Genomic DNA, 21,895 nt, shown 5'->3' on the forward strand with positions numbered 1-21,895 from the left:
AGGACAGCTGACCTGCCTTCCGAGGTATGGCTGGCAAGGGAGTTCACCTGGGCAAGGGAAAGGATCCCCCTTGATCGAGGAGTCAAAGAGCCACAGATTTTGCTAGAGGCATCAGTCACAGAAATCCAGAAGGGTTTGGGCTGGAAGGGACCTTAAAGCCCATCTCATTCCATCCCCTGCCACAGACAGGGACGCCTTCCACTGTCCCAGGTCGCTCCAAGTCTGGTCCAGTCTGGCCGTGGACACTTCCAGGGATCAGGCAGCCACAGCTTCTCTGGGCAACTTGTTCCAGGGCCTCAGCTCCCTCACAGGGAAGAACTTCTTCCTAAAAGCATTTTGGGATCAGCCCAGCCCAACCAGAGCCAAATTTAATCAAAGACAAATAATGATGCATGTTGGAAAGCCCTGCAGTGTTTCACCACATTGTTTTGAGTAAATAAACCAAAAAAGACTCATTTTCTTAAAGCACCCATGCTCCTTGGATAGATGTGGCCCAAACCTGACTCTTTCATGATCGGCAACCTGGTTCTTTAATTCTTCCTGTGTTCAAATCAAAACTAAGTGCTAGAAAAGAAGAAGATTTTGTTGTTTTGGCATCCTGCTGTCCCCAGAAAGTCTGGCTGGTTCCAGACCTCGTGGTCTTATTTGTGGATGCCAACAGGAAACACAAAAATAAAAGTTTCCATGGGTGTGGGGGCCAGGTAGAAGCCAAAAAGACAGAAGGGGTTTCAGGAAAACATGTAGAAACACCTCATTTCTTGCCCTGGGCAGCTTCTGGGACATCACTTGAATGACATCGGGAGACAAAATAGAGGCACTTTGTTCTAGTTCTGTGGCTTGTGGAGGTAATGCAGAAATTCCCCCAGGGAAAAATCAACAGAGGGAGGGGAAACATCTGCATTTCTCCCTGTCCCAGGGCTTGCTGCTGTCTGAACAAGGCTGCAAAGGGCTAAAGAGGCCTTTGCTCTCTTGCACTCACTGAGTGCAGGTGATGGGAAGTTGGGCTATGCAGAGTTCTGAGGTTTTGGCCAGCCCCCAAAACTTCCAAGGGCTTCTCTGAAGATTTTTCTCAACAGTGCATACTGAGATCTCCCCTGACTGCAACACGTGCAGCTTCTTTGAGCTTGGAGGAAGGGGAAAAGGCATTGGAAGGGATCCCAGAGAGTCTGAGGGCAACCAGCTGCTGCCCTGACCACTGCTACAGCTCCATGGGCTGTTTTCCTACCAGGAACACAGACCTGTGCTAACCTCCCACTGGAAACCTCATCCCCCTGGTATTCCTTCTCTCCCTCAAGGACTACCAGTTCCCCACACAGCTCCGCACCCTTCCTCTCAGGGCTGGAGACATTTGCCTGTCCGAATGTAAACTCCTTTTGTTTCCAGACCACCCACTTCAGCCTTTTCCACTCCCTTTGGAAAAGGAGGGGATGGGATGTCTTAAAACCCAAATCTGTCTCCATCCCACATGAATGCGGTGTTCTCATTTCCATCAGTGTCATCTATTTACATGAGAAATGCTCAGGGAGGAAATTGAGGTTACTGAGAGGAAAAAAGTGCCTCACATCAGCCCCAAATCCCTGTGGGATGCGCTGCCTGTGCCCTACCCCAGACCTTGCCCCACATTTCAAGTAGGACAGACTGCAATTAAAGCCCCCAGCAACCAGAAAGTGCCACTGAGTCTTTCCTGCCAGCCTGGGGTGGGAAGGGGCTGCGCTGCAGTATCAATTCATTTACTCAAGGTCACTCTGGAATGGCTGAGCAGGGAGCTAGCTGGGCTGGGTATCTGAGGTCTTTCCCCTGAACCATACTCACTCCACCTCTGAGCTGGTGCTAGTGGTGTATGAGACACAGGCTCAGAGCCCAGCAATCTCCTTAAATGCCTCTGCCAATATTCCCATCAATAAATCAATAAGTCACTTCTACTGGGCAACAGCCACCGCTCCAGGGCTGTCAGCAGTCAGGCACAGAGGCAAAACACTGCTGTGTTTTCAGCCACAGGCGTGGAGCTACAAGTGTGAAGTGCTCTTGTTCCGGCCAAGCTGATGGACAGCTTAAAGAGTGGTAGGATAAGTGCTAAAAAGCTTTAGAAATCGGCTTGAATTGGCTTCTACCCACCCTTGCCAGGCTCCAAAGAAGAGCAGCGGCATCTTTTCATGATCCTTGTCACTGGGATATCTCTGGGTGCTCAGTACGCTCCCCAAGCCGTGGGCAGGATTGTGCTCAGCCCAGCGCACCAAGAGGAGCTCGATTCAAAAGCTCTTGGCTGGCCAAGGAGAAAGGTGAAATGCCCAAAGCAAAGCTCAAGGAAAGGCAATGCTTGTTCTGGAGAGACACCTGCTGGCAGCGCCCGCGGAGCCCGAGCTGGAAGCTCCGGGACTGTGAGAAAGACTCGGAGTTGTAATTCTCAGATCCGAAGAAAAACAACCAATTGCTTTTTTTTTCTTGTTTCTTACAGAACAAAGGAAAAAATACTCCAACTCCAACATCATTATGCACGAGACTTCCCAGTACCACGTCCAGGTGAGCACACACATGCAATGGAGTGCTAGGGGGCTGAGAGGCCGAGGTCAGTGATAGGTGCCTGTAGTGCAGTGTGTTCCCTGTGTTCTGGACCTTTAGGAGGCCAAGGGGGCGTTGGGAACCTCCTTAACATTAAAGTCTCAAGTCACTGAGTAAAGGAGAATGGGGGAAAAAAAAATTTCAATAAACAAGGGGAATTCTGTACAAGGAAAGAGGAAATGGAGAAGCTGTTGTTTTCTCCCTCCTCTGTGTCTGAAGGAGAGCAAGAATTGTTGTCCCTCCTGTCACCCTGTGCTTTAAACCCTTTTGATCAGCACAGGAAGGCTAAAAGCAGAGTTCCCATGGTGGTTACTGGAACTCAGCTTTCCAAACAACAGAGACCACATGGACTATCAGCTTTCAGCTCTCCTCAGCTACTGTGTCCTCTCAGGTAACACAAACCCCTTCACGCAAGACAGGCAATAAGCCAAATCCATCTCCCACTGCCACAGACACCCACCCCAAAAAGAGAAGCCAGCCTGGCCATCCTGAGCTTGGTGATTCCTGTAATGCAAGTTGGTGGTGCAGCACTTCATGGAGGGGGTGGGGCCATTCATCACTGAAAACTGAGCAAGGCAAGAAAGGAGAACACTTCCTCAGGTTCATATTTAGGAGATGAGCCCCTTTGAAAGCCTACATTTAGACTTGTAAAGTGCCTGTTTGGAAAGAGGTCCTGGTTTCCATCGGAGAAACCAACTCAGTGGCTCAGAAGTCAGTCATGGATGCAGAGAAGGGACTTTAAACGGTGACATGTAAATGAATTCTTTATTAATTATGCCATAAGCCACCCGTTTGTCAGTCTCTCCCCTGAACTTTGACCAAGGCAAACAGGATTGCAGTGGCAGGCAGTGAGATAGAATGAGGTTTCCTCACAGGAGGCATTTTATACCCTTTGAAGTAATCAGATCAAAGTTTAATGGTGGGTGGAGTCATTGCCCATTCTAATAAAAGCTGCTGTATTTGAATCTCTATCTGGATGAAAAGGGGTTTTAAGGGATAAAACAAAGACAGCAGCAAGCTTCTCCCTCTCAATCCACCCATATCGACAGAAAATGGAAAGCAGAAAAATATTCTAATGATTGAGTCAGACAAGCAGCTTCCCCTCCATGAAAACTGACTGAACAGTAAACAGCAAAGGAATTTATGAAGCTTGTAAAGGTGGTGGATAAAATAATAGAAGAGATAAAAATGCATGTCATCTTGAGTAAACCCATTCTCCTCATTGCTCTGAAAGAAAAGGGCTTGTCACCTCTGCCCAGATAAAACTGACTTGGCAAATACCTTCCCATGCACTATTTTACAATTACAATAACATACACCCAGCATGTTTTTCATTCGTGATTGCATTGCTAATCTCAGTTTTCAGTTCACACACCTACCAGGAGTTCTATTTAGACAGTGCCTCACCCCATACCTTTGCTTGATGAACACAGGAATGGGCCTTGCATTGTCCTCTTCTCTGCTCCTTCCTCCAGTCTTTAGGAATCATCTAACAACAAATGCGTCACCACAAACCCTATACACCCCTAGTGCCCAAGAGCACATTTAAAGATTTTCTGCTAGGTCTACCAGTGCTTTAAATCCAAGCCTTCCCCTGCATCCACTTCTGTGGAGCCAACTGCAATAACAGTTCTTGCCTGTGCTTCCTCACAACCATCCAAGGCTCTGTGCTCCAAGTGCACACATCCCTCTGGAATCCATCTGGTCTGTCTGTGCCAGACCCCAACATCCACAGCTTCTCCAAGTCCCACAGCAGGACATGCTGGAGCAGCAGCAGCTTTTGCTTCCTCTTAATCTGCTTCCCACTTTGCATTCACCTGGGCTTTTACAAGGAGGAAGGAATTCTTTCCCAACAACTTTGTCATCTTCCTCCGCGGCCCAGTGACGCACATGTCAACTGTGGACACAACCCACTGGGTTACTGAATCAGCTCACGAGTGCATCAGCACCAGAAAGAAGCTACTTCATCCCTAAAACAGTTATGTCTGATCACTAGGAGAAAGCAGGAAGATACAGGATCAAAGGGAGAAAAGCCAGGCAAAACTCATCCCGTTACTACAAATGTCCCATCAATTTAGCACTTGCTTTAAAACACCCCCCGTGGCCCCCCAGGGCAGCTCTACCTGCAGCACCTGGGTGATTCCCCTGCTCCAGGCGTTCATCTGCTCCTGGCTCTCCAGCTTAGCCACTGCTGCTGAAGTGCCTGTTCTGTACCCTGCTGAGCAAGGAAACCAGGATGAGAGGGTCGTGCTGGTGGATGGGCCTTCAATACTCCAGGGACAAGAGAAAACACTAGGAACTGGCCCGATAAGCCTCCAAGGGTTGCAGGCCCTTGGACTGCACAGATGCCTTAGTCAGGCCTGAAACTTAGCCATGCAAAAACCTGCTTTTCTCTGCTGGAGAATGTTGGTAAAGACAGGGAAAAGCTTCAGCTGCTCTTTGACAGTCAGGCACATTCCCCTTCCCTTCTTACCAGGAACATAGCTGGGCAACAAAAGAACAAGGTGAAACAGAACCTGGTTCCTTCTGTATTTTTTTTTTCCTTCCTGAGTTTTTTTTTTTTTCCTTCTCTGCTATCACCTGAACATGTGGCCTGGCTGCGCTGTCCCTGGCCCAGCTGGGCAAACAGCTTGGCTGCTCTGAGTCCCAGCTTTTCCTGCCTTGCAGTCCCCCCTGCTGGCAGAAACAACCAGTTCTGCCGGGAACAGCACTTACCGGGACTTTTGGAGTGGCCTTCACCCACTGCTGGTGGGCACACAACATTTGGATGTGACACACTCTCCTTTCCACAGCTGCCTCCCTGCCCACCATTCCCTTCCCATGGAGTCCCAGGGCCCCACCAAAGCTGCAAGTGCTGCCCCATTACACAAACTCTGCACATACAGGCGCCAAGTGCAAGGCTTGGATCACCACACACTTCAGGGTGCAGTTGGAGCAGGGATGGGAAAGCAGCTTGGATGGCTGCGCTGCAGCTGAGCTGCTGCTGGCACAAGTGCTCACACACGGAGGCAAAGGAAGGGGGGACAGCACGGAAGCCTGGCTGATGGGAGAAGACCATGGGCTGGGTTTACAGGACAGGCGAAGGGAGGTAGGAATACCAGGATAACCAAGCAAAACCACAGGGCAGGAAAGAGGCAAACAGCATAAAATCCTTTCCTACAGTCAGCAACACTCATTTTTACTACTAGGAGGTCTCATTTAGGTATGTTTGGGGAGAAAAGCCCCCCCAACCCTATAAGGGGGGCTTAAAGGGCTGGTGTAGAGTGAGCTTCCAGGTTTGGAGCCCCTGCAGGCTTTGCAGCATAGAAGCTCTTCAGAGTAGCTGTTCCCAGAGCATGGGATCCCACATGTTGCATGGATCCCACTTGGCATGGAGGACCAACACTTGCCCATGGCTTGTGTGAGCTCTTTGCCTGGCACAAATCCCACACAGGCAGGTTTGCTACACAAGACACAAGTGCTTTTATAGCTTGGCAAGCAAAGCATTAGTTTGACTGCCATAGTTCTACTTCCAAGCCAGGTTCAGAGGGGTCTGGGAACTAACTCATGTGTGTGAAGCTATCCCCTACTGGACAGGGCTAAGAGCTGCTGGAATTGATGACAGTAATATGCAAGTGGTGAAAGTGGTTATGAAAACCCATTATGAAACCCAAGTCTTTCACTGCCATGACCAGGCTGGTACTGACAACCAAAACTGTTATGTGCAGCAACAGCTTCATGCCTGAGCTCTGAGAAACTACAAACAGTAATCGAAGCCTCTAGAGATGCTTTCATCACCAGTTTACATACCCCAACAAACATTTTCCACCTGTTTTTATCTCCTTTCTCTCCCCAACTTCAGCACTTGGCCACCTTCATCATGGACAAGAGTGAGTCCATCACGACAGTGGATGATGCAATCCGGAAACTCATCCTGCTCAACTCCAAAGAGAAGATCTGGACACAGGAGATGCTGCTGCAAGTGAACGACAAGTCCATCCGGCTGCTGGACTGTGAGACACAGGTACCTGGAGCCCTGTGGGACTGGCCCCAGACTGAAGTGTGGGGTGCAGTGAGTGCCTTTCCATTCTGCCTGGGAGAGGGCAAGTTCTAAGGAACACAAACAAGGGTGAATCACTACCAAAATCCTCTCCTAGATTAGAGTCAGCCCTGCAGCATGGGAACAGGATGGTTTTAGCAATGACAAATTAAGGAAGATCAGCCCAGGGATCCCAGGAGTTCCTGCACAGGACCATTCCCTCTCAATTCAGTAGTTCTCCATTGCCTGACACCTTCCCCCTTCTCTTGCAGGAGGAGCTGGAGGACTTTCCCCTGCCAACAGTGCAGCACTGCCAGACAGTGCTCAATCAGATGCGCTATTCCTCCATCCTCCTGCTCGTGTGTCAGGATTCTGAGCAGCACAAACCAGACATCCACTTCTTCAACTGTGACGAGGTGGAGGTAAGCAGAGCCCTCCTGCTTGCTGTGAAACAGAACAAAATACACTTCTTGCTGTCTGCCCTTTCCCCCTTCCTCCAATCCTTCCTAAAGCCAAGCCCTTAAAAACATCCCTGTTTTATCCTTAAGGCGGAGATGGTTCATGAGGACATAGAAAGTGCCCTGGCAGACCACAAGCATGGGAAGAAGATACGGCCACAGACACTCAAGTAAGTGCTGCAGGATACAACTGGGAGCAACAACAATAAACCCCTGTTTCCAGTTGTTTAGTCACACTCCAGTCTCTTGGAAACGGGATCTGCAACCACTGATGGGTTTGTTCCATGTCATTTTCCTTGCAGGGCAAACCAGGAAAAGATCAAGCAGAGACAATCCATCCTCCCCCCACCTCAAGGACCGGCTCCCATCCCGATCCAGCATGACATGCGAGGCTCAGCGATGAACAGGAACAGAGTGGCACCTCCTTCCCAGCATGATCCAGGTACTGGGAGAACTCAGTGAGTCTGTCCTGGGGATGGGAGACTAATTAACTCAGACAGCCAACCTTCCTGAAGTGGTCTGTGGTGAAAATAAGTGTTGTACCCCCTGGGCATCTTCTGCTCAACAAATAAAAGCTCCCAGAAACTCCTTGTAACAACACCCTTATTTGGGGGATACAGAAATGCCAAAAAAGCAAAAGCCCCTCATAAGCCATCACATGAAATTTGAACCAGGCGTTGGTGATCTTAAAATGTACAGACAAGACATTTGGTCAGAAAGACAAATTCCTGGCTCTGCTGACTTCACAGAAGCCAAGATTTCACCCTTGAAAATCAACTTGTTTTCATGAATTCCTGTAAAGCCAAGCATGGAAATGCAGATCTGAACTCACCCTTCTTATGTGCTCATCTAAAGTCTGATTCCAAAACCATCCTGACTTCAGCCCATTTGAGTTGGCTTGGAAAAAACTAGTATTTTCCTTTGAAGAAAGAAGTAACAGAAGTAAGTTCCTAGGAACAGAAACAAGCTCTTTCTCTTACAAAATATCAAAGTGATGAACAAACTGTAAGCATTTTTTACCCCTGCCTATCATACCACCTTATCTTAGCATTCATTTCTAGTTTCAAGGAAAACATGTACTAGGATACTATAACACATCCAAAACACTCATTTGCTGGGATGGATTCTGAAGTCAAGCAACTGCTCTGGCTGCTGAATGGAGAACTTATTTCAGGCCCAGTTCTGCATCATAAAAGGAATATCTCTATTTCTGAGCTGGACCATGAATAAACATCTCTATTCTGATGAAAAGCAGCCACTCTTACCTCTGTCCTTCCAAGGGTGCTCACATCAGCAGAGCTGGGAATTCCTCTAGGCAGGATTTCTGGCTCTGAGTGCACAAAGCCTGGCAGGAGAGCAGATGGCAGGAGAAAGCCTTGAGTGATGCCTGTTTGCCGAGATTCTTTCTCCATGAAACATCTTCCCACTTTTCCTACAAAACCTGTCCCAATGGGGCACCTCATCCCCACATTTACAGACGCTCTGGACTTGTCACGGTCCTTTGCTAAAACTGCCTCCCCGGTTCTCCCACTTGGTAGATCCTGCTGTGCTGGCCCTTTCCAAGCCCCTGTCCTGAGCTGACACTGTTTGCTTTGCATGAGGGGCTACCCCAGCGATTGTTCCCACTGGAATATCCCCCCGCACTGGGCATGTGGCTTCTGGAAGCCGGGACATGCCTCGGAGTTGGGTTTTTTGCAGGATGATTGGGATTTAGCACCTGTTACAAACATTATTCCTGAGGTGCCCTCACAACCCAGAACAAACACCCAAGCTCGGAGCTACCATCCCATCGATCCCTGCCTTTCATGGAACCTATTTCCAACCTCTGATAGTAAATCTGTTTTTCTCTCCCTTGTTTGCAGACTATGAACGACGAAGCTCTGGCTCTCACGACCATGAGGAATCCCGTGCCATGTTAGCACAGAAGATTGAAAAGGAAACGGTGGGTGACAGGGACACTGCACAGTCCATAGGCAGGAGCAGAGGCAGGGAGCAAGGGAGAGGGAGCAGAGGCAGGGAGCAGACATTTAATGCATCATCTAGGCCTTTTTTCCAATTGATACCTGCTGTGCATAAAGATAAGGTGGCCAAAAGCAAGTCTCCATCACCGCCTCAGTGACAATGTCCTCTGACCTGAGGCAGCTCTGCTGATTCCAGCTCTGCTCCTCCCCATCCCACTTGGGTTATTTTCCAGCTGTCCATTCGGAGGGGTCACTTGTCCCCTTGGTAAGGACAGCACACAGCCAGGCCCAGCAGCTCTGTGCTTCCAAAGGGAAGCACTGAGCTGCACTCCATGCCTGCACTACCCACTCATGTGCATTCTCCTGGGAAGTGCAGCCGGCCCTGGGATTCAGGCTCCCAGCTGTGCACAGTCTAGGCTCGCTTTCACGTTGGTCCCTTGGGTTTCTGTCCTCACAGCAAATCCTGAACTGCACCCTGGATGACATTGAAGTGTTTGTCGCCCGGCTCCAGAAGGCTGCAGAGGCATTCCGACAGCTCAACCAAAGGAAGAAAGGGAAGAAGAACAAGAAGAAAGGGCCAGCAGGTGCGGTGCAGCAGCCACAACAAACAGGGAGCACAGGGGGGTCATGGATGAAGGGGGGGGGAACACCTCAGCTCCTGGCCCAGCAAGGCCGGATCGATGCCATGGCACAGCCACAGATTCAGGCACACAGGTTTGGGAGGTGCTGCTTCCATGGCACCTCTGGCAGAGCACACGGAGCCTCTGGCACACAGAGGGAGTTTGCCTTTACCTGAACCCCTGATTTTCAGTAGTTCTGGTCTCAACACCCATTTCTGCTGTGCCTTCTGCATGGCAGGCAGATGGAACCTTCCCAAAGGGGATGCTCTCACTAACGCGTCCTTCTCTGCCCCTTCTCCTGGCAGAGGGAATGCTGACCCTCCGAGCAAGACCCCCGAGCGAGGCCGAGTTCATTGACTGCTTCCAGAAAACCAAACTGGCTTTTAACCTCTTGGTAAGACATGGAGGAGTTTCCTTCCCATGCAGGGACAGGGCTTTTCCCTGTATATCCCAGCAGTGAGTGTTTGGAGTGACACTTGAATGGCAAATACTGACAGTGGACAATAGCGTGTATTCCAGGTTCTTCAGAACTCAGGACAAACACTGTGTCAGGCTTGTGCAGGTTTTCTGGGACAAGCTGTTACACCAAATCTAGAAGCATCAAGTCCAGGATGGGACAGAGCAGCCAGAGGGCCACAGCACCTGGGTCTTTTCAGATCCAGGCCTGGGCAGTCTCTGCTTGACAGTAATTGAAGTCCCCCATTGCCCCAGTATTCCTGGCCCCTCTCTTTCTCCCCTGCAAGACCCTCTGTATTGTGAAGGGGATGGAAAGAAAGAGCATAAAGATGTTCCCAGTGCTACCAGCTCTGCTCAGTGAAACACAAGAGACTAGGAAGCTAATAAGGCAGCAGGAATTCTGTCAGTTGTGACCAAACAGCCAACACATCGTCCAAGCTCCTTCCTGGGCAGTCATTATTAAGGAAACCTCAGAGACAGGGTTTGCAGGACACCAAGCTCCAGCCTTTTCTTCTAGAACTGAATATGGATATTTGTGCCTACTCAGGATCAGAAGGAGCAGCTTATCTCCTGGCAAGAGCCCAGGGTTGAGTGTGGAGCAGAGCTGGCACTCCATGGTGGATCCATGCCACATTCCTCACCACACAGCTGCTAAGTCCCTGGGAAGTGCCCGTTCACTGGGTCACCCTGCTGCCAGCAGTTGTTTCTCACTTCCCACTCCACTTTAATGTTTACTCTCCAGCATTTCAAATGCTTTGCATTTCAGTAGGAGCAGGGAGCCTGTCTCTCATGGCATCAGTGCCAGCAGCCCAGGACAGGAGAAGGATCTTGAATAGAAAAACAAACTGGAGAGGTTTCTCACCACAGCTCCGCTGATTGTTACTGCCAAAACCCAATTCTTACAGTTAATTAATTCCTAGTGCTTGCTCCTCCATTCTGCCACAGTTCACCTGAAATAAAACTGTATTTGGAGCCTTTCAGTGGCCAGGGCAGCTCCAGGTGCCACAGGAGAGACCTTGGTGGTGATTTTCTCTTGTCAGCAATTGCAAAGGGACCCTCAAAACACCTATCCTGTTGTTTCCATTCATGGAACTAGGGGATTCTCAACCCTGCAAGAGGCAGAAGCAACCATAACCCTGGCCTTTCCTCCCTAGGACTTTCAAAATAAGCCAAGGTTTTGTATGTCTGTTCAAATTACCTTCCAAGGCACTGATTTAACAGAGAGGATACTCCACCCACACAGAAATTCATCAGGAATTAGAAATGGACACAAAATTAAAATTAATTATTCCTACTCCTCCATCCCTTACTCTTCTCATCAGCCAGCAACACTTCCCCATGTGACAGAAAAGAGAAGGAACACTCAAGTTAGGGTTAAACTGTGTTTCTCTTTCCAGGCCAAACTGAGGAAGCACATCCAGAACCCCAGCGCTTCGGAGCTGGTGCATTTCTTATTTGGGCCACTGGAACTGGTAAATCTTATTCCCAGGTCTCACTGGGAACTCCTTTTTTATTTCTACTTCACACTTACAGGCAGACAGATTGTGCAGAAGAGTTAGAAAACTGCTCACGCCTGGCCACAGCTTTCTCAGGAACTTCCAGAAGTGATGATGGTTGTTCCTGGCCTCTGATCCGGTTTGCAGCTTGAAGTAAATACAGGAACCCCAGCAAATCGTCCCATCCAATCAATAAAGCATTACTGTGAACAAAAGGGGCAGTGAGCTGGGGGTCCCACTGGGAATCTGTCTGGTCTCACCTTCAGGCAAACACAGCTCAGTATTTGCACTGAAAATGCTTGGAAGCAGAAATCCCAGCTGGGAAAAGGAGCCAGAAAGGACACAGGAATAGCAAGATACTTTCCATCTTTTGAAGCGTCAGCTTGTGACACTTCACTTGTCTGTAGCAACAGCTCATTTACAGATCAGATCTCACTTTGACTCCAATCTAAAAAAAAATTATGTTCCCCTGAAGTGTCCAGTCTCTTTCAAAGACTTAGGTTGATGTTTCTTGAGGTGACTGAGCTGATCCAAGGATCACCTCTGTCTTTTATTCCTGCTCCTCTGTGTGTCCCTCGTTTGACATTTTGATCGTTTCTTGCAAGCTCTCTCCTCTTTGTGTGGTTTGTGTGTGACCCAGATCATCAATAGCTGCGGAGGCCCCGAGCTGGCCCGGTCTGTCCTCAGCCCACTGCTTTCTAAAGATGCCACCGATTTCCTGAGAGGACACCTGACACCCAAAGAGATAAACCTCTGGGATTCCCTGGGGGACACATGGACCAGATCCAGGTGAGGACAGAACTGCCATCTCCCCAGGCTGCCCAGGCAGAGGGCATGCTTGGATGCCCTGATGCTCCTGTTTCTCCTTTGAGGGGATGCTCTGAAAGACACATTCCTGTGAATGTCACCTCATATTCCCACTTTGTCCTAGAGCTGAGTGGCCCCGAGATGCGAACATCCCCACCTACATCCCCAAATTCCGCAACGGCTGGGAACCACCCACAGAGATCTTCCGCGGAGCTCCCTGGGAAATAGATATTGGTCACTTGCAAGAGGAGGTTAGTCCTGTGCCCCTGGGGATCCTCTCTTCCCTCTCCCTCCCCCTTTTCCAGAGAGATGGAGCCGTGGGGGGTGTGGTGGTGTACAAGAAGTAGTTGGATCAAAAGTCAGATGGATCTGGTCACTCCAGTTAAATATGGAAAGCAAATTGTGAGGCTGGAAAAGGGCAGCAATAATCAGCCTCTCCCGACTCATGGCAACGGGACCCTACAATGTCACTGAGCTCCAGGGACACAGGCTTCCCTGAAGAACATCTTGACCAAAAGCTGCCAGGCCATGACTCATCTCCCACTATCCCTCTTCTTTTCTCCAATCAGCTTTCCCCTCTCCTGGTAACACTGACTCCATATCTGCCTTTCCAGCTCTCCTCAGCCAATGGATATCCTTACCGGAACTCCTCACTCAAGCGTGGCCAGACTGCTGAGCAGACACAGCCTGGGGATGCCTTCAAACAGAATACCACTCCACATGGAAATAGGTAATGGATCTGCACCCCGGGAGCTTCAGCTCCTACCTTGGAACCTCATGAACACACAGGGGCACATATGGTGATACTGGGAAGTTTGGGCATCCTGGAGACAACTCCCTGCCACTGTTAATAACCACCAAGAGAAGACAAAGATCAGTGGAGGGATGATTCCTATGAGCACTGCCTGCTGTTTAACCCCCTGCAGCTCTGCAAGGAAAGGAATCCCAGGCGTTTTGCACCACAGGAGACAAAAATATCGACTGACTTCATCAGTCCATCCATAGGCTTTGTTTCCCAACATCAGCCCACCAAAGTGGCCTTAAGGATCAGGTGCCAAAGACGCTGCACTGTGCTTTGGCTCTCCACAAGTGTAGAGATGTTGGAATCATGGAATTACAGAATGGATTGGGTGGGACCGGACCTTAAACATTACCCAGTTCCAACCCCCTGCCAGGGCCAGGGACACCTTCCACTGTCTCAGGTTGCTCCAGGCTCTGTCCAGCCTGGCCTTGAACACTTCCTAGGATGGGGCAGCCATCTTTTCTGAGCAACCTGTGCCAGGGCCTCCCCACCCTCACAGGGAAGAATTTCTTCCCAATATGCATCTAAACCCACCCTCTGGCAGTGGGAAGCCATCCCTCCTTGTCCTGTCACTCCAGCCTCTTCCCCAAAGTCCCTCTCCAGCTCTCTTGGAGCCCCTTAGGCACTGGAAAGGGCTCTAAGAGCTCCCTAGAACTTTCTCTTCTCCAGGTTGAACATTCCCAGCTCTCCCAGTCTGGCTGTGTAATGCTCCAGCCCTTGGAGCACTTCCTGGCCCTTCCTGGCCTGCTCTGGACACCCTTGAGGATCTCTCCATTCATCCCAAAGCCACCACAGGTTGCACAGACAGAAGCTGCCTAGAGGGGGAATCAGCCCTAAGGGAAGGGCACACACAAACCTTGCCCTGTTGGAAATACAGGGCCAGGGAAGAGCACCCCAAGCTCCCAGTGTTGCTGGAAAACATTCCAGCTGAGGAAGGAGCTTTGTTTCACTGGAGACAGCAGCTCCCTTTTTGCTTTAGACACAACCAAAGGCAACCCCACTGATTAGAGGCTGAATAAAACAATATATTCCAGTCCTGCCCACCTCTCCCCCAGGGAACTGACAGGGTGCCGGGTTAGACAACTCTTCTTAATGAAACAGAATTCTGGAAAATGGAGAAAAACCCCTCCCTTTTCTTCAGAAGTCTCAGAAAGTTCACTTCCAAACCCAGAACCAACCAGGCCACTCTTCTGCCTCAGGTTTTTTCCCAAGGGAAAGATGGCTCTTCCACCTTTCAACATTTCAACAGCTTCAATGCTCATTTTCCATCACCAGCTACTCCTTGGTACAAAACCTTCATCAAAGTACTTTTAGTTCAGAGTTTAGAGGCTCCATCTGCTTCCTTGTTTACATGAGCTCACACCTTGAAAATTGTCACATCTCTGAGCGTCACCAAACTCTTCCAGACTTCCACATGAATCCTCTGCCGTGACTTGACACATCACTTTGCAGGGATTTGAGTCAAGTTTTCAACTGACCATCCACTTTTCTGTCACCAGCTCTAGTCTGGGAAAAAAACCCTCAAGCCAGACTGGTTTTCCATGGTTTTCTGTTCTAATCTAAAAGATTTATAAGCTTTATTACAAGAGTTCAAATCCACAGCAAAAGACCTTAAATCCAATTACACCAGCAAAATAATAATTTTTTTCTCATTTATCCTATCACTGGTCCAGGGAGGAACATCAGGTGGTAGAGATGCAGTGTGGAACAGGGAAAGGATAATTTGTCTTCTCCAATTTCAATTTTCTTGGCCTTGTAATTGGATGGGCCTCCACTAAAACTCCAGTTTTTCCCTCCTGCAGGAATTTCGAGGCCCAGGGAGTGGCTGTGCCCAGGAGATTTGCCAAAATCCGCTACGATTTCACAGCGCGAAACGCCAACGAGCTCTCGGTGCTGAAGGATGAAATCCTGGAGGTACGTGACCACTCCTGGGAAAAGGTGTGTCCCCTCCCCTTCCCAGGGGCAGGAGAGAGTCAGGATACCAGCCAGCACCGACTCTGTTTCCCTGGTGGTGTCTGAGCAGTGACACGGAGCTTTGTCAAAGCCAAAGCTGGAACAGGCTGCCTGTGCTGGGCTGTGTCACCTCCGCAGCTCAAACACATCGGTCCCATCCTAACCAGGTGAGGAGGGAGGACAACAACTCCCTGCTGTGCCCGGCTCATCCCCTGCTGGGCCTGTGCTCCTTATTACCACTTCCCCCTCCATGAGGAATTGTTTTCTCTGAAAAACACCTTTTTCATAACCCTTCTCTTCCAGCAGCTGGAGAATGTGGGACATTACTTGGGCTAACACTGATCTGTGACCTGGGAAATGGTTTCTGTGCAAAATGTAGCTTTTAAAAAATTTATTTATTTATTTTAACACAAAAAGACAACAGAAACTGAGTCATTGGGAAAAAAAAGATCTGGAGAAACAAGGACATTACGTAGCAACTATGAGTTCTTCAGCACCCAGAGGTGCTCTCATCTTCACCCTCATGATAAATTCTGACACCTTCCAGGAAAAGTTTCAATCCTGGGTTACATCTGAAAGCAGCAGATCTAATCAGAGCTCCTGGCCTCAGTGATGTCCTTCTGGCAACTTCACCTTCTGGGTGGTCCATCCCACTGTATCCTGGTTGGGTATGCCTGAAATCCCATGTTCCCACTAGCAGATTTATTTTTGTCCCTCTCTCAGGTGTTGGAAGACAATAAGCAATGGTGGAAGTTGCTCAACCGGAGTGGGCAGGCTGGTTACGTTCCATACAATATCCTGGATGTGGTGAAACTGGAAGAGCTTGAACAGGTCTGTAGTCAGGTGGTACCTGACTGGTACCAGCTGCAGGGCACAATCTGCCTCTGGGAATAATCTTGTCATTAGACCTCCCTGGATTTCTTAGGATACTATGAACAAGTCAGGATGAACCCTCAGAAACAGACAAAATCAGGAGATTCCTGAGTCTCCTATGATAAAACTCCAATTTTGCCAAGATTGCATTCCGAAATAAGGCCTGTCCTTCCCATTTGTGCAGCAGCCTCGTGTTTTCCAAATTCTTCCATGTCAAGATTTTTGTTGGGGTTTAAATTAAAGATGGACACTTCCCTCACCCAGTTCAGTTCAGCAGCAGGAACACATCACTCAAGTGGAGGCAGATGGAAATGACAACTAAGTGAGAATTAAGGAAATACTGCAACTTGCACTACAGAAATGTAGAGCTGGAGTGTTCTAAACACCCTAGGGAAGCATGGAATTGCTTCCCTGTTTTGGTATTGCAGAGTTTGGACAAAGCCAAAGAGGGTCCAGGAGGCTTCTGGATAAATCCTTGCTAGTTTAATTGAAACATCAGAAAACTTCCCAGTCTGCTCCAGGCCCTTGACAGTGGTCATGCTTTACATCCCAGCTATGGAGCAAGGAGGCTTTGCCTTCCAATGGGATTGAACATGTTTGGCATGTGTAAGAATTCCCTCATGCAAACTTCAGGCTTTGCTTTGGGTTTTTCATTCCCAGAAATTAACTTCTTCCATGCAGCTCCACCTGAGGTCTCACCAGCCCCACATGAGCACGAGGACAATATGGCAGTTTGTCCCTCAAATGAAAATGAAAAATGGCAGAAAAAAAATTTCTTACTTTCCCCTCCCCTTTCTAAGCAGTCTAACCAGAGGTACAAAGGAGACCTGAGCCCCAGGGGCTATGGCCCATCCAGTCCAACTCACAAGATGCCTGCCAGCTATGCCGGGGATAAGTGGGGCAGTGAGATGTTATCACGCAACTCTCCACAGGACGCCAAAGAACGTAAGTGTGTGTCCCACTCTGTGTCCCACGCTGGGGTCCCCTGGGTTTGGGTGCTCCGGGGATCAGACCTACCCAAGGGGCTCCCCTGCACCCTTCAGTGATCAGAAACAGAACAGCACCAAGCCTGGAGGCCATTGCAGGTAGGACAAGAGCCAAGAGAGCAGCCCTGGAGCTTGTAACACCTCCCACGCTCTCGGGCAGCCCAGGACAAACAGGGCAATAAGTGATCACCCCATTCCTCTTTCCTCCTTCCTCCTCCCGAGGAGAAGGTTTCCTCTCTCTTCCAAAACATTTAAGTGTGTCTAAGGAACAGCTCGGGTCAATCTCCTTTCTCTCCCTTCCTTTTGCTCATATCCTGCCACACACGCAGTGCCTGCCTAGCTAGTTCCTTTATGTGGTTCCACAGAATTCCCAGCCAAACAGGAGATCCACATCCCTCCTTCATCCTGCACATGTTGTGGGGGTCACAGAGCAGGAGAGAGACCAGGGGCCCCGCTTATCCCACCCTCTCCACTCTTCAAAGGAGGAGTCCTTTTGGGACAATGGAAAGCCCTGCAATACAAGGACACAAACCTGTTCTTAACACCGAGTGATTCTCCACAGTCCTCAGGAGTTTCATGGGGAAAGTGACACTGGATGAAGTGTCACTGGAGTTTTCCCAGAATCACAGGATGGCCTGGGCTGGAAGGGACCTTCAAGCTCATCTCATGAGCGTGTTCCTCACTCCCAGTTTGTGCTTCCTGCCGCTTCTGTTCCGCTGTGGAGCAAAACCTGGAGCTCTGGGATCAGCAAATCACTGACTAGAAGTAGCAGAGAGGACTGAAAAGGTCTCAGTCGCAACTCTCCAGTTGTAGATTCTCACAGATCTGTCCTTCCACACCAGGCAACAGCCAAAGGCTGATGGGAGGAAAATAAACGGCAACACAGGGGCACAGGAAAATGGGAACCACTTTTCTGGGCTGAATTTAAATAAAAATGCTGAGCCACACCCCCATTTTCCTTACAATCTCCCCACAAACACATTTAATGGGATTTTTGACTGAAGATTTGATTTCATTCCCTACCTGTTTCTACAGAACTTATTCACCAAATGGATGAGCTGAACGACGAGCTGCTAAAGAAGATCACAAACAATAAAATTCAGCCTCCCCACAGGAATTTCAAAGTGGAGAAGCCTCAGCAAGTTTTTGTGCCCCTCACCTTTGAATCCAGCACTGAAGAAGTCAAAGCCTGGCTGGAGGCCAAGGCATTCAGCAAAGAGTAAGATTTGCTCTATTGCCACATGAAATGCTCTCCTTCCCTGGAGAAGGAGCTGGGGAGGCTACTGGCCCCATCTCACCTGGGACAAGTCACTGGGATTTACCTACAGAGCCTGTGATGTAAATTAGACTTCAGCCCTATTAAATCCAGGCTCTATAGCCAGGATCTTCAGAGCCCAAACTCACTCTGTTTCTTATAAACATTTTCTTGGAGAAAAATAATCCATGAACTAAACCCACGGCCTGAAATGCCACTGGAATCACAGCTGCCACCCTGGCACAGCCCCAGGGCCCTGTGATACCATCCCAGTGCAGCTCCCAGCCTCCCATCTCCCACTCCTCACCTCTGGCACGAGGCCACTGCAGCCCAGCCATCATCTCCCACTTTGTGTCTCCCCAGGACCGTGGAACACCTGGGCATCCTCACCGGAGCCCAGCTCTTCTCCCTCAACAGAGAGGAGCTGAAGAAGGTGTGTGGTGATGAGGGAAACAGAGTGTACAGCAAGATCACGGTGGAGAAAAACCAGCTGGAGGTGAGTGTTTGTCTGGATAATTCCTGCTGCACTGGGGGCTGTACCAGCAGAGTCACACAGCTCATTAAACAGGCCTTCTAAGAAACACAATTGGGAAAAAAAATGCAACCAAACCTACACAAGCAATAAAACACAAGGAAAAATTCTGAAGAGTCTTTCAAGCTAAAAGGGCCCAAATCCATAAGATCCCCCTGTTTCCATTAGTTAATCTTTTTACTGATATCACCTATCCCTCTGAAACTAGCTCTCCTCCCACAGCATTCATTAAATACTGTAATTCATTAAATACTGTAATTCAACTGCAGCTTGAAGTTCCAATCCAAACTTCCTGTTTTGTTTCCATTCCAGAAAAGCAGAGGGGAGTCAGAGCTCCAAGAAATCATGAAGCGCCGCCAGGAAAGGATTGATTCTGCTAATTAAAGTCTCTCTGCTTTATTTCAGCTCTTAGCCCTAAGTAGTGCAGAAAAAAAGGGAATGAAAGCAATGATTCCCGGCCCAGGCCGGAGGCAGCAGAGCTCCCCTTGGGGTCCAGCTGCCATCAGAGTGACAATTCCTTGAACACTGTTGGGAAGGGTTGACAATAGGACCATATCCCACTGGGAAAGGTGTTTTAATTTTGCATGAAGTATTTTTTTTATAACTATATATTTTATACTGAAATTTTCCGTGCATGCGATCAGAGCGGGATTCCCGCGGGGCTGGATGTGCACGAGGGCTGGATTCCAGCAAACAGAGACCCCAGAGCTTTTCTCCAAGGGCTGTCCCTGCTCCCACCCCTCGCTGGCACAGCAGGCCTGGCACACAGCTCAGGAGGGGCCAGCCTCAGGGCCTGGAGCTGCACAGGGAATAGGCTTTGGAGCCCTGCAGTGGTTTGGGTGTAAGGAAAGGACAGTAAAGCTCCTTCTGTTCCACCCCCATCACGGGCAGGGACGCCTTTCCCAAGCCCAGTTGCTCAAACCCTGTCCAGCCCGGCCTTGGACACTTCCAGGGATGGGGAGTGACGACCCCGCTGGGCACCCCAAGGCGGCCCCATTTCCATTTCCTCCTCAGTGCAGGTGTCCCCTGCAGCCCATGAGCACAGGCCGGTGACAACTCCCCGTCCCCCTCCTGTCCCCCTGTGCCCCCTCATTGGACAAGGCTGGAACGGCAGCACACATTCCCAAAGTCTGGCTGCTTCCTTAGACCCACGGAGCAGTCAGTGCTGTCTCTGAACGGCTGAACTGAGCTCTCGGTGCCTAGAAACGAACAGGAGTGACAAACAAAGGGACCTGAACATGGGCACGGCTGAGCTCCACCTTCCCACTGCTGCTGATGCCCAGGCCTGGGCTCAGGGCAGCTGTGCAGCCCTTCCCTGGGCCACGGATCCTGCCCTGGAATGCTGTGGTGCTGCCAAACCCGGCCTCAAACCAGGAGAAGATAAACCCTGACCTTGCTCCCGTCCCAGGCACACCCACAGCCCTTCCCAGGGTGTTGGTCACTCGTCCCCACCTTCACCTTTTCACTGTAAAAAGTCAGCTGAAATGATTCCCAAACAGCTGAAACCCCAAAGCACACTGGGAAAGGCAGGTTTATCTCCAAATAAATGGGCACGAGGAAAAATAATCTAATTTAGCACAGGCTGTTGCTCTTGACTTCCTGTTTTCCTTCCTAAAGTTATGTGCATTTATATATAACAATCTGTAAATAGGGGGTGAGGAGCATCTCTCTCCCTAGAGGCAGAATTAGTGATTATGCTTCCAAAATTTACTCACCGTTTCAAAACTCAAGCAGGCAGCGCAGTTCCTGTCCACAGCGAGTTTGGCACGTGGCATTTCTGTCTCTGTTTAACTGACAGACCACCCTGATTGCAAAGCAGCGAAGCAAACCCAGCTCCAGAGCTGCCCACAGCCCAGGGACAGTTGGGTTTTCTCTCTCAGCACTGCTGAGTCTTTGCCCAAATTTGAGTCTGTCCTTGCACGTTGAATGGAAAAAGCTTTAACACGGCCTCTGGGGAACTCGTGGCTAAATCTGAGAGCACCGGTGCACCTCAGCCGTGGCTTTATTCCCGAGTGTCTCCGCTGGATAATCTGTTTTCTTCATTTGAAAGAGGGCACTGCTGGCAGCAGCAGAATTGGGGTGCAGGCAGGGGGGATGCTGGGTTTAGTCACAGCCCTGCTGGGATCTGAGAAGGGCACTCACCTTGTCAGGGAGGGATGAAGAGGACAATCCTCCTGGATTAGGTGGAGAAGGGAAGCAGGATGGCAAAGCACATCCTGCACAGGAGGCAAAAAAGTTTCTAAAATGAAAATAAAACCAAATGTTGAGCTAGGAAACACAGCGCCTTCTAGTCCTGGGGTGTAGAGGAAAGCAAATCACAGGGAATCACAGTTACCTGGGGTTTTAACAGGAGTGTACAGGACAGCTCTGTAAAGCTGGGAGCCACAGGAACACTTCCCAAAACAAATCTCTCAGCAGACCTTATTGCAGAGGTCACTTTTACAAGTTTCCATGCGACTGAGCTGTGCATCTGTTCTGTTTGTACTGCCTGCAGACACTGCTATAAAGTACTGTACATTGATGTAACTGAGCGAAGGAGACAATGATATAACCATGCACTGTACAAGAGTTATTAAAATAGTTAAGTTATACTTATAAATCCATCTCCGTCCCTTTCACTGGGTTCTCATAATGGTTTGTCACTGACAGGCTCAGAAACTCAGCAAGATGTCTGAAACCACACGCTTCCTTTTGGGTTTGGGGACTGACATTCAACAGGAAGGGTGTTATGGCCTGGACAGCTGGGTTTTAAACACAGAGGTGAAAATCTCACACATCATAAGAATTAAGTACCAGAACAGCTGCAAGCTGAACTCCCTTCTTTGTCTGGTCTAGTGGAAGATGTTCCACCCATGACAGGGGATGGAACTGGATGGTCTTTGAAGTCCCTTCCAGCTCAAACCTGTCTGGGAATCTGTGATTCCATGACTCAAAAGGGAGGCTCTCCTCTTCCATGGCAAAGACACCAGAGACAGTACAAACCTGTTTCAATTCAAACAACACTTAAACCCAAAGCTTCTTTGCATTATTCTTTCTTGGGTTGGGCAAAGCATGAAAGGGTTGTACAAAAGCATATTCTTGCCTGTCAGGAAGGGGAACTTGCATGGCAGCTGTCCCAA

The 21,895-nt window shown here is 49.4% G+C and overlaps 1 protein-coding gene and 1 long non-coding RNA gene across 6 annotated transcripts in view; one reads left to right on the forward strand and one right to left on the reverse strand.

Annotated features, from left to right (window-relative positions):
• Positions 1-19,348, forward strand: part of EPS8L2 (EPS8 like 2) — a 47,549-nt gene extending 28,201 nt beyond the window's left edge. For 3 of the 4 annotated variants that reach the window (XM_038138647.1, XM_038138649.1, XM_038138650.1), the window contains 18 exons: positions 2,456-2,520; positions 6,401-6,562; positions 6,850-6,999; positions 7,126-7,205; positions 7,338-7,477; positions 8,898-8,977; positions 9,454-9,580; positions 9,922-10,010; positions 11,470-11,544; positions 12,209-12,357; positions 12,500-12,626; positions 12,990-13,105; positions 14,980-15,091; positions 15,854-15,961; positions 16,804-16,948; positions 18,025-18,208; positions 18,608-18,740; positions 19,089-19,348. In XM_038138647.1, coding sequence (XP_037994575.1) covers positions 2,456-2,520; positions 6,401-6,562; positions 6,850-6,999; positions 7,126-7,205; positions 7,338-7,477; positions 8,898-8,977; positions 9,454-9,580; positions 9,922-10,010; positions 11,470-11,544; positions 12,209-12,357; positions 12,500-12,626; positions 12,990-13,105; positions 14,980-15,091; positions 15,854-15,961; positions 16,804-16,948; positions 18,025-18,208; positions 18,608-18,740; positions 19,089-19,160 — 2,114 coding nt within the window. In that variant the 3' untranslated portion in view covers positions 19,161-19,348. The remainder of the gene's footprint in view (positions 1-2,455; positions 2,521-6,400; positions 6,563-6,849; positions 7,000-7,125; positions 7,206-7,337; positions 7,478-8,897; positions 8,978-9,453; positions 9,581-9,921; positions 10,011-11,469; positions 11,545-12,208; positions 12,358-12,499; positions 12,627-12,989; positions 13,106-14,979; positions 15,092-15,853; positions 15,962-16,803; positions 16,949-18,024; positions 18,209-18,607; positions 18,741-19,088) is intronic. The other variant, XM_038138648.1, reaches the window with a different exon arrangement.
• Positions 6,523-20,950, reverse strand: LOC119701655. 2 transcript variants are annotated; one of them, XR_005257129.1, is made up of 4 exons: positions 20,492-20,950; positions 8,301-8,380; positions 7,868-7,954; positions 6,523-6,648 (listed from the first exon to the last, which is right to left on the reverse strand). It is a non-coding gene; the product is annotated as an uncharacterized LOC119701655 (long non-coding RNA). The 2 variants fall into 2 exon arrangements; XR_005257128.1 differs by lacking the exon at positions 6,523-6,648 and having other exon boundaries at positions 7,763-7,954; positions 20,492-20,945.
• Between the last annotated feature and the right edge of the window lie 945 nt (positions 20,951-21,895).

This window comes from Motacilla alba, chromosome 5 (genome assembly GCF_015832195.1).
Source record: "Motacilla alba alba isolate MOTALB_02 chromosome 5, Motacilla_alba_V1.0_pri, whole genome shotgun sequence".
Lineage (NCBI taxonomy): Eukaryota > Metazoa > Chordata > Aves > Passeriformes > Motacillidae > Motacilla > Motacilla alba.